This window comes from Garra rufa, chromosome 10 (genome assembly GCF_049309525.1).
Source record: "Garra rufa chromosome 10, GarRuf1.0, whole genome shotgun sequence".
In the NCBI taxonomy this organism is placed as follows: domain Eukaryota; kingdom Metazoa; phylum Chordata; class Actinopteri; order Cypriniformes; family Cyprinidae; genus Garra; species Garra rufa.
In genome coordinates this window covers 40167839-40181276 of record NC_133370.1, presented here as the reverse complement: position 1 = coordinate 40181276, position 13438 = coordinate 40167839, and the positions used below count along the sequence as shown (strand labels likewise).

At 37.8% G+C, this 13438-nt stretch overlaps 1 protein-coding gene across 8 annotated transcripts; it reads left to right on the top strand.

Moving 5' to 3' along the window:
- The first annotated feature begins 228 nt into the window (after window positions 1–228).
- LOC141343680 (far upstream element-binding protein 1-like) lies at window positions 229–10358 on the top strand. Of its 8 annotated transcripts, none has more exons than XM_073848280.1 (20): window positions 229–384; window positions 946–1051; window positions 2729–2764; window positions 2864–2903; window positions 3010–3056; window positions 3168–3239; window positions 3344–3401; window positions 3489–3651; window positions 3784–3882; window positions 3985–4086; window positions 4192–4294; window positions 4492–4728; window positions 5179–5339; window positions 5500–5645; window positions 5739–5815; window positions 5909–6034; window positions 6355–6429; window positions 6963–7022; window positions 8868–9025; window positions 9300–10358. In XM_073848280.1, exons 1-20 carry the CDS (start codon window positions 292–294, stop codon window positions 9306–9308), a joined length of 1968 nt encoding a protein of 655 aa, XP_073704381.1. In that variant the 5' UTR covers window positions 229–291; the 3' UTR covers window positions 9309–10358. The 8 variants fall into 8 exon arrangements, with proteins under 8 accessions (XP_073704381.1, XP_073704377.1, XP_073704380.1 ...); XM_073848276.1 differs by having other exon boundaries at window positions 5891–6034; XM_073848279.1 differs by having other exon boundaries at window positions 5179–5348.
- Window positions 10359–13438: the final 3080 nt, after the last annotated feature.

The following is a 13438-nucleotide window of genomic DNA, read 5'->3' as shown; positions in this document are numbered from 1 at the left end:
ACTCTGACTTTGAACCAATTCTGTAAAATGGCCCATATATAATAATAATAATAATAATAATCAGTATATAAATAGAATGAATATAATTAATATTGTAGTGTCTACTATAGTAATTACATAACTTGGGCAAAAAACAACCTCAGTAAGGAAGGACTTTTATTTTGTTTCATTTCCGCGGTATTGTGTCGACCGGAAGTCGGATCAGGATCGAAGCGGCTGCAGTCAGTTCTCTTCATCACTCTCGCGCGTACGGCCATCTTCCTTCAGCTCGAGAAGACTGTTCCTGCAGACATGGCCGACTACTCTAGCGTGGCTCCACCGTCCTCAAACGCCGGTGGAGGGATGAACGATGCTTTTAAAGACGCCCTTCAGAGAGCCAGACAAGTAAGTGCTTTGAAAGCGTCCGAAAATATTTCGTATCTTCAAGTTTACCATTTAAAAATGTACATGAAACGTCGACCAGCTCGTTAGCTAACTTGAGGCCTTGATGCGTTGCAACAAAGAGGTTTCGGTTATGTCCGTTTTTCTTGAATTTCTTTTCTGTTTTTACTAATTTATTTTAAAGTTTAAGTGAAACAGAATACATTTTGTAAACAATATGTTTATTTCGCACATGTTCTAATAAATTAGCGGTTTAAGCTTGTGGTAAATTAGATTAGTTATTCGACGTTTACGTGAACTGTTAATTTACGTTAGTCACAAACAGTCACCTATAGCTGGAATTAGGTCGCTAGATGTAGTATGACCTTAATAGATGTGTTTTTTTTATATCCAATTTATAAATAATCGATTTACAACTTCGTATGTTTTTTGTGCTGCTGAGTCGACCTAGTTTTTTCCGGACAACAGTATGGACTCTGTGCGGGCCTCACGCTGGTACAATGTTGTTACAATCATACAGTTATAGAAACCGATTTAACTTTGTATTTCACAATGTTATTTTAGATAGCTGCAAAAATAGGAGGTGATGGTGTACCCCCCTCTCCAGCTTCCAATGAATTTGGTTATGGAGGACAGAAGAGACCCCTTGAAGACGGAGGTGAATTCATAGGTAACGTTGAAATTACTTTGTTTGTGTGCATGCTGGTTAGCGTAAACCATGTTTTTACATGTTTTACCCTATGGTATTCTGAACTTCCTGGTGGACAAAACTGACCAAAGGCAACAAGACTAACTAACTTTATTGAAATGAATGTGATATATTTTAGTTAAATAGTATTTTAGTCATTTTTTGTTTATTTTGAGTGGGTTTCATGCTACTAAACAATATTTACTGCACAATATGCGCCATATATTTCTATATAAATATTTTGTAAATTAAAAAACTTCGTAAACTTAAAAATGGAGTGAATGTATTTTAAAATCCTATGAACGGAAGTAGCTTTGGTGAAAACTACCAAGCTTCAATATTTGTGAGGGTTTTTTATAGAGATTCACCGATTACAATTTTCTTGGCCTGTTCCAATTTTTTTAGTAGGGGTGACCTGCTGTTACCGATTTTTTCACTGAGCTATAATTGACAGCATATACTAACAAAAGTCTATACTTTCAATGCAAAAAAGTTTTTGCATTTTAAAATGTGATTAAACATTACAATTCTCCTCATGTCTGGACTGTTACAGATGTTCTCTCACTTAAACAACTCTCAAAATAAAGTGGTCTGTGACTAGAAAGAGGCAGATATGACAGTTGACTGAAAATTAGTTGCTGTATATAACGAGACGGATGTAATTTCCAACTATGTTAAGAAATTGATTTAAGTTGATTCAGTTAGAATAAGAAACTGTAGATTTGGTACCATTCAAATGAAATCAATAACACCACCTTTCCACTGCATTAGATGTGTTTGCACAGACTGTTTGATGAAAATAATGTGCCATAAATGCATTTACACCACAAAGTTGCAAATGCATAAATTTTATCAGAAGAATGCTTAAAATGCTTTTTAAACATACATATAAGAAATGTTGGGGAAAATACAGTGATACTTTAAATATGAAACCAAGCCACCAATAGGTGGTGGCAAATGACTGTTTAAATGAGTGAGTCATTTAGTCCTGCATTAAACAGATTTGTTCAAATGGCTGATTCATTCAGAAATTAGATGTCATTATGATTGGGTTACTGAATCATTGACTCACTTGACTCGTTTAAAAATGGGTTTATTCAGCTACGAAACACCAGTGGGTTGCTTGGAGAATCACAACAGTTCTGCTGTGGCTTTGATTGCAAGTATTTTTTTGTCATCGAAATTGAGCCAAAACAGCCAATAATGTGTCTAAAATGTAAGTCACTTAATTCATGCGGAAAACCGGCTAATTCCGGTCCCTGGCCGGTCGATCGGTGCATCTCTTCTTTTTTTTTTATGTTTTAGAGTTTAACCTTTTTTTTTTTTTTTTTCTTTCCTCTTTGCATCATAGCTGATATGTATAATGCTGCCATATGTGCTTTTTTTCTTCTTAAGTCCACCTATGCTGTTTAGCCAGTGTGACAAATGTCTGCACTTTTCATACCATTCTGAATTAAGTGAAATTAGGAAAAAAAGATCAAATCAAAGGCGCACAGGTTATTTTGTGCCTAAAGAGACCAGAGGCTATCAGAGGGTTAAAAATTGTAGTCTGATATGTAAAACTTTTATGGTTAGCAATACTATTACTACTAGTTTTAGTTAGTAGCATTGTTTTGGTCTTAACTGTTTTGGTCTTTTTCTCTCTCTCTCACTCTTCAGATCAACCAGAAACCAAGAAGGTTCCACCAAGTGATCGTAAGCATTGCATTTGTCTTCTGGGAAAACCAATTGACTGCTAAATGTGTAATGTATTTAACCATTTTAACCATAACTTCATGCTTTCATTTGCACCAGCTTTTTCAGCAGTAATGGGAGGCATGGGTGGCCCACCAAGGTAATTTTTATATTATAAATATTTAAGCCAACACAGATGATTTGTATTTTTTAAATATAATGGCACATTTCTGCATTTCCTCTAATGTTATCATGTCTCTGTGCAGGTCTATATCAGAGGAGTTCAAGGTTCCAGATGGCATGGTTGGCTTCAGTGAGTTGGCTTATGAATTTGGAAAAACAAATATCCATTGTTACGTGCTTTGGAAAACTCCCATTTAAATCGCATAAAAATATCCAATGTTAATTAAACCCTTGTTTTCAGTTATTGGAAGGGGAGGAGAACAGATTTCAAGAATACAACAGGAGTCAGGTTGCAAAATACAGATTGCTCCTGGTGAGTCAAATTGCTGTTTCCTAACTGTGTGTATCTCAGACTAATTGTTATCAGCTCTTTAAAGAGAAAAAATTACAATGCTTATTCTGCTCTCTACCCAACAGACAGTGGTGGCATGCCTGACAGGTCTGTGACATTAACAGGCTCACCTGATTCAATCCAGTGAGTATCTCCACACATTCATGGTTGAATTGAGTATGGTGTTTTTTAGAAGCAGGTGAAATCTCAAATGTGCATTTTCCATAATAGGGCTGCAAAGAGGTTGCTCTCAGAGATTGTAGAGAAAGGCAGACCTTCTCCAGCATTCCACCACAATGATGGACCAGGGATGTCTGTTCAGGAGGTCATGATCCCTTCCTCCAAAGCTGGTCTAGTCATCGGAAAGGGAGGGGAAACAATCAAACAGTTACAGGTAATGTGCACAAATGTTGTTAAACCAGAAATGATTATACTTTTTCTTTCACTTTTCACCATAAGGTAGTTTTTTTTTTTTTTTTTTTTTTTTTTCAAGAGACATTTGCTTATTAATGTAATTGTTCAACAGGAACGTGCTGGAGTCAAAATGGTCATGATTCAAGATGGACCCCAAAACACAGGTGCTGATAAACCACTCAGGATCTCTGGTGATCCTTTTAAAGTTCAGGTAAGTACATTTTAAACCTTTGTAATGCTACCCTGAAGTTATTCCAAGTTATGGGCTGTGTATGTATTTTTTTTTTTTTTTTTAATTCCTTGGTCTGTACAGCAAGCTAAAGACATGGTGATGGATCTAATCAGAGATCAGGGTTTCCGGGAACAGAGAGGAGAGTATGGTTCTAGACAAGGCAATGGAGGAGACAGTTTGGATGTAAGTACTGTTGAATGAGAATAATGTTGAGATTCTTTGTGATGTTGTAAATTTAAATGGAATTTTGAAAGGCAGTTGACTTAAAGTATTTTGCTGCTGGTCTAGGTCCCTGTGCCAAGGTTTGCAGTGGGAATTGTGATTGGCAGGAATGGTGAAATGATCAAGAAGATTCAGAATGACACTGGCGTGAGGATTCAGTTCAAACCAGGTATGTAAGATTGTTTATATGCTCTTTAAAGAAAGCAAAATCTGAATAGTTTTCAGACCTTTGATGTAAAAACAAACAAACAAAAAATGTATTTAGATCTTTTTTTTTTTTTACTTGTTACTCGCCTTGAAAATAGCCAAGGAAGTTGGCATTGTGTTAAAACACCAACCTTTGACACACTTGTATTTTTACCTCAGATGATGGCTCCACACCAGAGAGGATCGCTCAAATTATGGGGCCCCCAGACAGGGCACAGCACGCAGCAGATATCATAACTGATCTGCTGAGGAGCGTGCAGGCTGGAGGCCCCCCTGGTCACGGGGGCAGAGGGAGGGGCCGTGGACAGGGAAATTGGAACATGGGTCCTCCTGGAGGCCTGCAGGAATTCACTTTCACTGTGCCTACCATGAAGACTGGCCTCATTATTGGCAAAGGTTAGTTGTTATTTGCTATACCTTTAAAGGGACATTTTTGTGTGACCATGAACCACAAAACCAGTCATAAGGGTCTGGATACATCTGCAACTATTTGAAAATCTGGAATCTGAGGGTGCAAAAAATTAATCTTCTCAAAATATTGAGAATCTCTTTTAAATGTCCAAATGATGATCTTAGAAAAGCATATTACTAATCAAAGTTAAGTATTGATATATTTACGATATTAAATTTACAAAATATCTTAATGGAACATGATCTTAATATCCTAATGGTTTTTGGCATAAAAATAATCTTGATCATACAATGTATTGTTGGGTATTGCTACAAATATACCCATGTTACTTATGACTGGTTTTGTGGTCCAGCGTCATATATGACAAATTTATAACGAATGAACATTGTGATGATTTGTTGTTTTTTTTTTTTTTGTTTTGTTTTTTCCTCTAGGGGGTGAAACTATTAAAAGTATCAGCCAGCAGTCAGGAGCCAGGATAGAGTTACAAAGAAATCCTCCACCCAATTCAGACCCTAATATAAAGATCTTCACAGTCCGTGGATCACCTCAACAGATTGATTACGCCAGACAGCTGGTTGAAGAGAAGATTGGAGTGAGTGATGTAAATTCCTTTAGACATTTACAAATTTTTGCTATTTTTTTTTTTTAGAGAGAACATATAAAAAAAGAATGCTTTCCTGAAATATTGCTAAGTCACAGAATTTTGCTTATAGCCTGGTTTATACTTAAAATGATGATTTGGTTTGTCATAGGGTCCAGTTAGCCCTATGGGTGGCCCTCATGGTCCTCCTGGGCCCCATGGAGGTCCTTCTCACGGCCCTCCCGGTCCACCAGGACCACCTGCTCCCATGGGCCCATACAACCCTGGGCCCTATGGCCAGGGCCCTCCTGGACCACAGTAAGGACTTTCTCATGTGTCAGTGTTTTCAGTTGGTCTTTAGGTGCCAGTTCATCTTGAGATTAACTTGGTGTATCTTATTTTTATCCTCAGTGGTCCCCCAGCGCCATACCAGCCTCAAGGCTGGGGCAACGGATACCCTCACTGGCAGCAAGGACAGCCAGATCCCAGTAAGTTTTTGTCCAAACAAGTGCTAGTTCAAACAGCTTTAGTTGTCTGTTAGAGGAAAAACAAAATTGGCTTAGCTGTTGTTTGTTCAGCAGATAAAGCGGCTGCTGATGCTAATGCGGCTGCATGGGCAGCCTATTATTCTCAGTACCAGCAGCAGCCCCAGGGCCCCATGACACCAACGTCAGCAGCCCCTGGCACAACCCAAACTAATGGACAAGGTACTTTATTATTATTTTTTTTTTTACCTGCACTCCACAAAACTGTCACCCTCGCTTCACTCTAGATCTACTGTTGTCTGTTGTACAGTAGTACTTGGTAGTCTTTCAGTGTAGCCATCACTGCACAGTACAATGTTGCTTTTCTAGTAGTCTCTATAAGTTGTTCTGGGATGGCCTTTTTCGACTAGCACTCATGGACAGGGCATTTTCTGAGACACTCGACCTGTTTGTGCAAAGTGCGCCACCTAGTCAGGTGGAGGACTTTCTGCAGGCTTTGAAAGAATGGTTCTCAATTTCTTAAATTGTACCATTTTTAACAGGTGACCCGCAAGCTCCAGGTCAAAGTGGACAGGCAGATTACACCAAGGCCTGGGAGGAATATTACAAGAAATTGGGTATAAATATTTTGCCAAATGTAGCTTCAGGTTATTTTCTTTGAGAGATCAGGTTAAATAGCAGCAGGGCTTGAATAGCCAATCAGTCCTGTTTTACGTTTGGGGTCTAGCGAGGCGTGAGGTTTTTATTTATTTATTTTTATTTTTTTTCCCTCTCTGGTGCTTGTCCACAGAAATATTGGTCTCAAACCCTGCTGTTCAGAATGATGAGGAGCTGTAGTGTCTCAGATAGAATAGGATTAACACACCGAAAAACCATGAATGAAATTGTACTGCTCAGTTTCGTATATGTATGTAATGGATAAATATGTATGTATTTTCAAATTTGTGCCCAAATTACTGTTTCAATGTTGTACTTGTAAATATTGTTTAAAATTACTGATTTTATTGCTAACTAAATTTAAGTAAATGTTTTAATTGAACAGTTGTTGTTCTAATGTAATGTAAAAAGTGTAGTTGCATGTTTTTACTTCATTGTGATTGTTCCAATGTTTAAGCTCTTGACTAATGTCTGTTTAATCTTGTTATTTCAGGTCAAGGACAGCCTCAGCAGGACTACACAAAGGCGTGGGAAGAATACTATAAGAAACAAGGTAAGAAATGTTAGATATAAATGCTTTGATTTCTAATAGTTTGGGCAGCTGCAACTCTTTCACAGTCCTCTGCAGTAGAGCTTCTGTGGACTCAGCTGCCCTAGAGTAAATTAGTGGGTTTCTGTCCCACCACTTGGAGATAGCGTGGCTGGGGTCGTTCCCCCTCTTACAAACATTGTCCTAGTTGTTTATCCTTTAAGGGGTAGTTCACCCCAAAAATTTAAATTCTGTCATTAATTACTGTCACCCTCATGTTGTTCCAAACCCCTAAGACCTTTGTTTGTCTTTGGAACACAAATTAAAATCTTTTTGATAATCTAAGAGCTCTCTGACCCTCCAGAGACAGCAAGGGTCCTTCCACGTTCAAGGCCCAGAAAGGTACCGAGAACATCAACAAAAAAGTTCATGTGACATCAGTGGTTCAATTGTAGTTTTATGAAGCCCTGAGAATATTTTTTGTGTAAAAACAAAAAAAACAAAAAAAAAAACTATTCAACAATTCTTTTCCTCTGTCTCAACCTAGTTCTGTTTTGGAGAGTATTGCGATGCATGCACAGGCTTTCCTCTAAACCTAAACAAAGCATGGCACATGCGACACGTTACTCTCCAAAATGGCGCTAGGCTGACACGGAGGAGAGAGGAATTAAAGTAGTTTTTTTTGTTGTTTGTTTTTTTCACACAAATATTCTCGTAGCTTCATAAAATTCAGATTGAACTACTTTGTCAATGTTTTTGCTACCTTTCTGGGCCTTTAACAGGTCAGAGAGCTCTTGGATTTCATTAAAAATATCTTAATTTGTGTTCTGAAAATGATGTCTTACGGGTTTGAAACAACGTTAAGGTGAGAAATGATAATTTTCATTTTTGGGTGAACTAACCCTTTAAAGGGGTCATTGGATGCTCATTTTTCCCACAAGTTGATATAATTTTTAGGGTCTTAATGAAAAGAATCAATAGTGGTTCTCAAACTTTTTACAGTGGCGTACCCCCCTGGGGCATTTAACGTTCTTCTGAGTACACCCACTTTTTTTAAAAATGCCCCCCTTTAAATAGATTTACACTTGACTTACATTTTTTTACCTTTTATAGAGGCATCTTTTTGTAATATTCTTAACATTCTATTAAGTATATTAGTGTAATTATTAGTGTAATATTGATACTTAATACAAAAAATGATGGCAGAATTAAGTGATTAGATTTAAAACTAAAATCGCCAGTAGATGGCAGCAAGTTACTGTCTTAATGAGCAGGGTGTCACATTCATTCAGTAAGGAAGCAAATGGCTGTAGATCACTGACTCTCTAAATCCATTCAAAGCTGCAGATTTCTTCATTAACGAAACAACGGTGTTGCTTCAAGATGCATACCAGTTCTGTTGCGGATTTCGTTGCAACTATTGTTTTGTTGAAAATACAATATGAACTTCTTGCAAAGGTTCATAAAAAAAAAAAAAACACTTAAACTCACTACTTCTGTAGGTGAAGCTGAATCACATATGATTCACGTAAACAGCTGTCTTTAGGCAGATCGGAGCGCGCATTCCCTTCAAAAACAAAAGTTCTCAGATATTGGGAGTAAATAACGACTGCTATGTTCTTTATTACATACAACTACGTCATTTAGCCAAGAAAAAAAACACTGGGTGGATTTTTATCATTATAGGGTGGTTGTGTACACACTGCCAAGACACATTTCAGTTCAAACAACATATAAAGTGCATTTTGCATCCGATGACCCTTTTTTTTTTTTTTTTTTATATAACTAAATGGCGATTTAACAACACTGCCAGGTTATTTTTCTGCTTCACCTTCCATCTGTAATGCTTTGGGTTTTATCCCATCTCAGGTCAAGCTGCGCCTCAGGTGGCTGCAGCAGCAGCAGCGTCTCAGCCCGGAGGTCAGCCAGATTATAGTGCAGCGTGGGCAGAATACTACCGCCAACAGGCAGCGTACTACGGCCAAGGTGCCCCACAGGCGATGGGAGCTGCACCCCAGGCTCAGCAGGTACACTCCCATTAAAAAACTTGTGCGCTCTTCACTTAGATGTGCATGTGTATAGTTTTTGTTTTTCCTCCCTCTTTTTTTTTTTTTTTCTCTAACATTTTGCTTCCACAGGTTCAGCAGGTTTCCAGATGAGTCATCGATGCAACACATAACCAAACTCTTTCCTCCTCAAACAGGCTTTTTATCTTTTTCTTTTTTTTTTTTTGGGAGGGTGTTGGATAAATGTTTCTGCTCTTAACATGTTGTGTATTTCTTATGTATTTCTTCTGCACAGGGCCAGTAATGTGAAGTGGACATAAAGTAAATGCTACATTGTCAGAAAAAACCTTTGTTAAATGTTTGGATGCAGACGCCATGATGAAGATCTTAATTTCATTGGTTTGAGTGTTTAAGCTAGATCGCAGACCAGCTCCAAAGTCAAGTATATATAAATATATATTTTTTCCTTTTTGTTTTGCCACTCTTGTAAATGAACGGTTTGTTTTTAGTCGGGTAATATTGGTCATTCCAGCTCCTGTATCTCCTGTATCTCATGTAGTTTTGAGACTAAACTATAGTCATTTCCATGTAAATCATCTCAGTTTTAATATGATATGCCTGTTGTGTTTTGCAATAAAACAATGAAACCTCCTGTGTTGGTAAGTGGGGTGCAAAAGTGGGGAATGTTTTGTGAATATTTCATTTCCTGTTTCGGGGCAGGGAGGGGAACATGGTTTGCAAATTTACAGAACAAAAATGTTGCTCTTCTGTTGTTTCTTTTCTCTTTTTTTTTTTTTCTTTCAACTGTCTATATTACCTATCTATATTTTTTAGTTTGATTCCTGGTCTATTTTAAAGTCACAAGTAAGAGATCATTGATCGTTTGACATTGCTTGTTTGACAAATGGACAGCTGTGTTTTTATGCTGCATATATATATATATTTTTTTTTTTTACTGGTCATTGCTGTGGATGTAGGTGTAGGCAGGTTATCTAAGGCAAGGTGGCTTGGTGTTGGCAAGGTATGTGACTCATGCAATAACTCTTCAGTGCTGTAGTGTTGCTCATTCTTGTACTGCATTTTACCTGGTTTGTTGAGGTAGTGTGCACTGTTAATGAGAGACATTTCCTCCCTCACAGGCGAGATTAGGAAGGCGGTAAGCAAGTATGCGTCTTTACATAAACTGTTCCTTTTTATATTGTGACTGCAATCATGTTGCAAGTATTTTAGTTTGTTCTCCAAGTCTCCTGCTTTTTTACAGGGCAGGTCAAGTGTTCTGATCAACAGTTATATCTTGCGAAAATTACTTGTCCCCATTCTATATTTGACATGTCTAAAGTCCACAAATTGTGTATATATTTATATCAACATTGCTGGCATTTTAAAACCATTTTGATACGATTAAAAAAAGCAAAAAGCTCGAATGCGAACATGGACTACTTTTTTTGTCTGCCCATTGTCTGTTAGCATTCCTCCAAAATAGGCCTATAGGTTTTTGGAGACGCCAGTGAAATGAGCTCCCCACTGTAAGTACAAAATGTACATGACTTTGCGGCCCAGTTTGTTTTTTGCTGTCAATGCATTGTCTTTGACTGAATGAAACGCAATGTATTTAAATCTCTTAATGTTGCCCTTTTTTGGGTAAGTATGTCAGGGCTGTAATTTTGATTTGCCATGTTCGAGATAATAATGACCTGACCCTTTCACGTCGGACTGTTATCTTTTTGCCATAACAGCATTGTGTGATATTTACCAAGTGAGTCGTTGCCATGTTGACACTGCTTTAGTCATTTAGGACTTGTCTCTCAGACTTCATATATGAAACTGTGAACTGTACCACTGTGTGATTAAGTCAGCCCGTTTGTAGAAACACCAACGTTTTCCATCTGCAAATGTGTGGTTTAACATTGACTAGACATGTAAATTGTCCTTTTTGTGATTTGCCAAGTGTTTTATACTGCATAGCCTATTAAGACCGTCAGCAGATTGCCTCTTTTCAAATGTTAATTAGTATTAATGTCCCATTTCTAAATCTGTGCCTGACCTATTTATGATTAAGGTCATTGAGGCTGTGAATTTGATGCAAGTTCTTTTTGATTTTGACTGTTCGTTAGTGAGCAGTGCAATGTCTAATCTTGCAGTGTCATCCCTGACCTTGCACCTTAGGTTCTGCAGCAATAACACAGGTAAGAGTATCCTAAGAAATCCAAACGATTGAACCTGTGATCTAGTGTAATGCTTTTCACCTTTGAAAACCGAGGTCAATGTACCGGTGTTTTAATGAAGGATGTCTCGCGTAGTAGATAGACTGACGTACGCCGCAAATGTCAGAATTTAGACATGTTGGAAGTATGCTTTTTTTTTTTTTTTGAATTGCATGGCATTTACCTGTAGTTTACAAATGTTTTTCCTCTGTTGACATCTAACTAGCATTATGCTGTTTTTCTTTTTTAATAATTGAAACAAATGTGATTTTGATTTGACTGCCCATTTATTAGCTTCCTGGTAAGTCTGTTTAGTGTGGTCCTCTACTATTACACAATGCATGCAGATGCAAAATGATCCAGAGTTAGCCTTGTGAATGCACTCACTGATAACTGACGTATACTGTATGTATGCTCATGTTTGATTGGTTTGCAAGCTTTCTTGTTGCCCCTCTGTAGTGCTAATGTTTGTCCCACATTGCTGCCTTCATTCTCACTCACAGTGTTGAAGATGCTGCAGGCGTAGTTCGTAGAATCAGGTCCTGAGCTAGTTTGTCCGTAAGGAGGAATCCTTTGAGTCTGTCCCTCCGCTGAACGTAGACTGTTCAAGGGCTCCAATTATAAGGTAAAATATCATGAGGAAACTGTCATTGCAAAGTCAATGTTACTGTTAGTTTAGGGTGATGCCAGTTCGTTTTGATTATAGCAATGTATTACTGGTTGACTAATGGTTCTATGAAATGTTTTTTTGAGTACATGCTTTGCCTTCTCTTGATAAGCGTAGGGATTTTATGTGCATCAATGCTGTACAGGTGGACCATGACCAGGAACTTTTTTTTTTTTTTTTTTTTCTTTTAGTAGACCTTTGCCAGACTGGTTTTTGTTTGTCAGTTAAATAGTTTCTTTAAACTTGGTCTTTATCCATTGCTGCATATCTTTTTGTATGCATGCAAGATGTTTCCTTTTGAGCAAATTGTTCACAACAGAATTCGTGGGGGTCTAAAAACGAAGAGAAAATCGGAGGCTAATTTGGAGCATGCCTTTGAGGTAAAACTATCATGAACTGTTAAAAGTTGTTGAATGTACTTTAGATTTTTTCTTTTTTTGCTGAGAACTGTTGGTCTGAAATGTTGAAGATTGTTGCCATTGTCATCAATAAAATTGTAATCATTAGAACTGGCGTTGAGGTTTTTATTTTTCATTTAGCGATTTCAGTTTATCTAATACATACTTGTATACTGGCTTGATATGTTGATTATGAACAAAATACAAATGTTTGAGCTTAAAGTCACAATAGATGTACTATTTGTAAGGCTTGTAATAGATCACGTAACGACTTAAATTCACAACAGCCAGCTGTTTCATGTAATTCTCATGGCATCACTAGGAGTAGGGAAGTTTAAACTGAATACATGGCTAGGGTTGAACATAATCCCAAAAAATGTTCAGAGACTCTGAAGTTAATTTGCTTAAGAATAACATCCTTTGTTTCAAAACTACAAAAATATTCATACTTGGAGTTAAAGCATTCAAGTCTCAATGTATTAAGGACCCAAAGATTCAGATCATTCATTGTGCAAATCTTTTGTTAACAGTAAAAAAAAATAAGCTACTGGAACACCACATGAAAGGCATGTAAAAAAAAAAAAAACATCTCTGTCCCTTCTTACTATATTTTAAACACTACGCAAACTTTACACTGCATTGGCATGGCACTAATAATGACTTGGAAGACAAGAGTCGTGATGTGCAGTGGACTCAGCAATAAGTTAAACATCCATGAAAATGTGGAGGGTATGATAGACAGACATAGGTCACTGAACCTGTGCTTCCAGCACTGCACTGGGGACCAGGTGCAAAGGTGTGCCATTACAGCCATTTAGGTGACGGATCATGTCAGTGCCCAGATAGGCAAGCAGCAGTTCAGAGCGACGGTGAAGCAGGTGCAGGATGTCCTCAGCCAGAGTGTCCAGACTTGAGTAACGCACTTTATCCAGATCGAAAATGTCCTTCATGAAGAACAGCACCTGTTCCTGTGGACAAAAGATAGATTTTGTTCCTGAATGACTACACTCACCAAAGCTGACACTGAAGGCATTTGCAGGGGTTAAAGTAAATAAAAATCCTGAGCCTGAACATTTTTTTTTGGAGGGGGGGGGGGGGGGGGGGGGGTCTCGAGTGCACTCGTTCAATCCCACAACGCATTGCAAAAACGAGTGTACAACCGATG

What these genes read in the sequence shown, in the direction of transcription:
- LOC141343680 (XM_073848275.1), top strand. Translation starts at nt 292, where the DNA reads ATGGCCGACTACTCTAGCGTGGCTCCACCGTCCTCAAACGCCGGTGGA. An exon ending in GTGATCCTTTTAAAGTTCAG is followed by an intron (nt 3,883 to 3,984) that starts GTAAGTACATTT and finishes TGGTCTGTACAG; the next exon opens with CAAGCTAAAGACATGGTGAT. An exon ending in CAGGGCCCTCCTGGACCACA is followed by an intron (nt 5,646 to 5,738) that starts GTAAGGACTTTC and finishes TTTTATCCTCAG; the next exon opens with TGGTCCCCCAGCGCCATACC.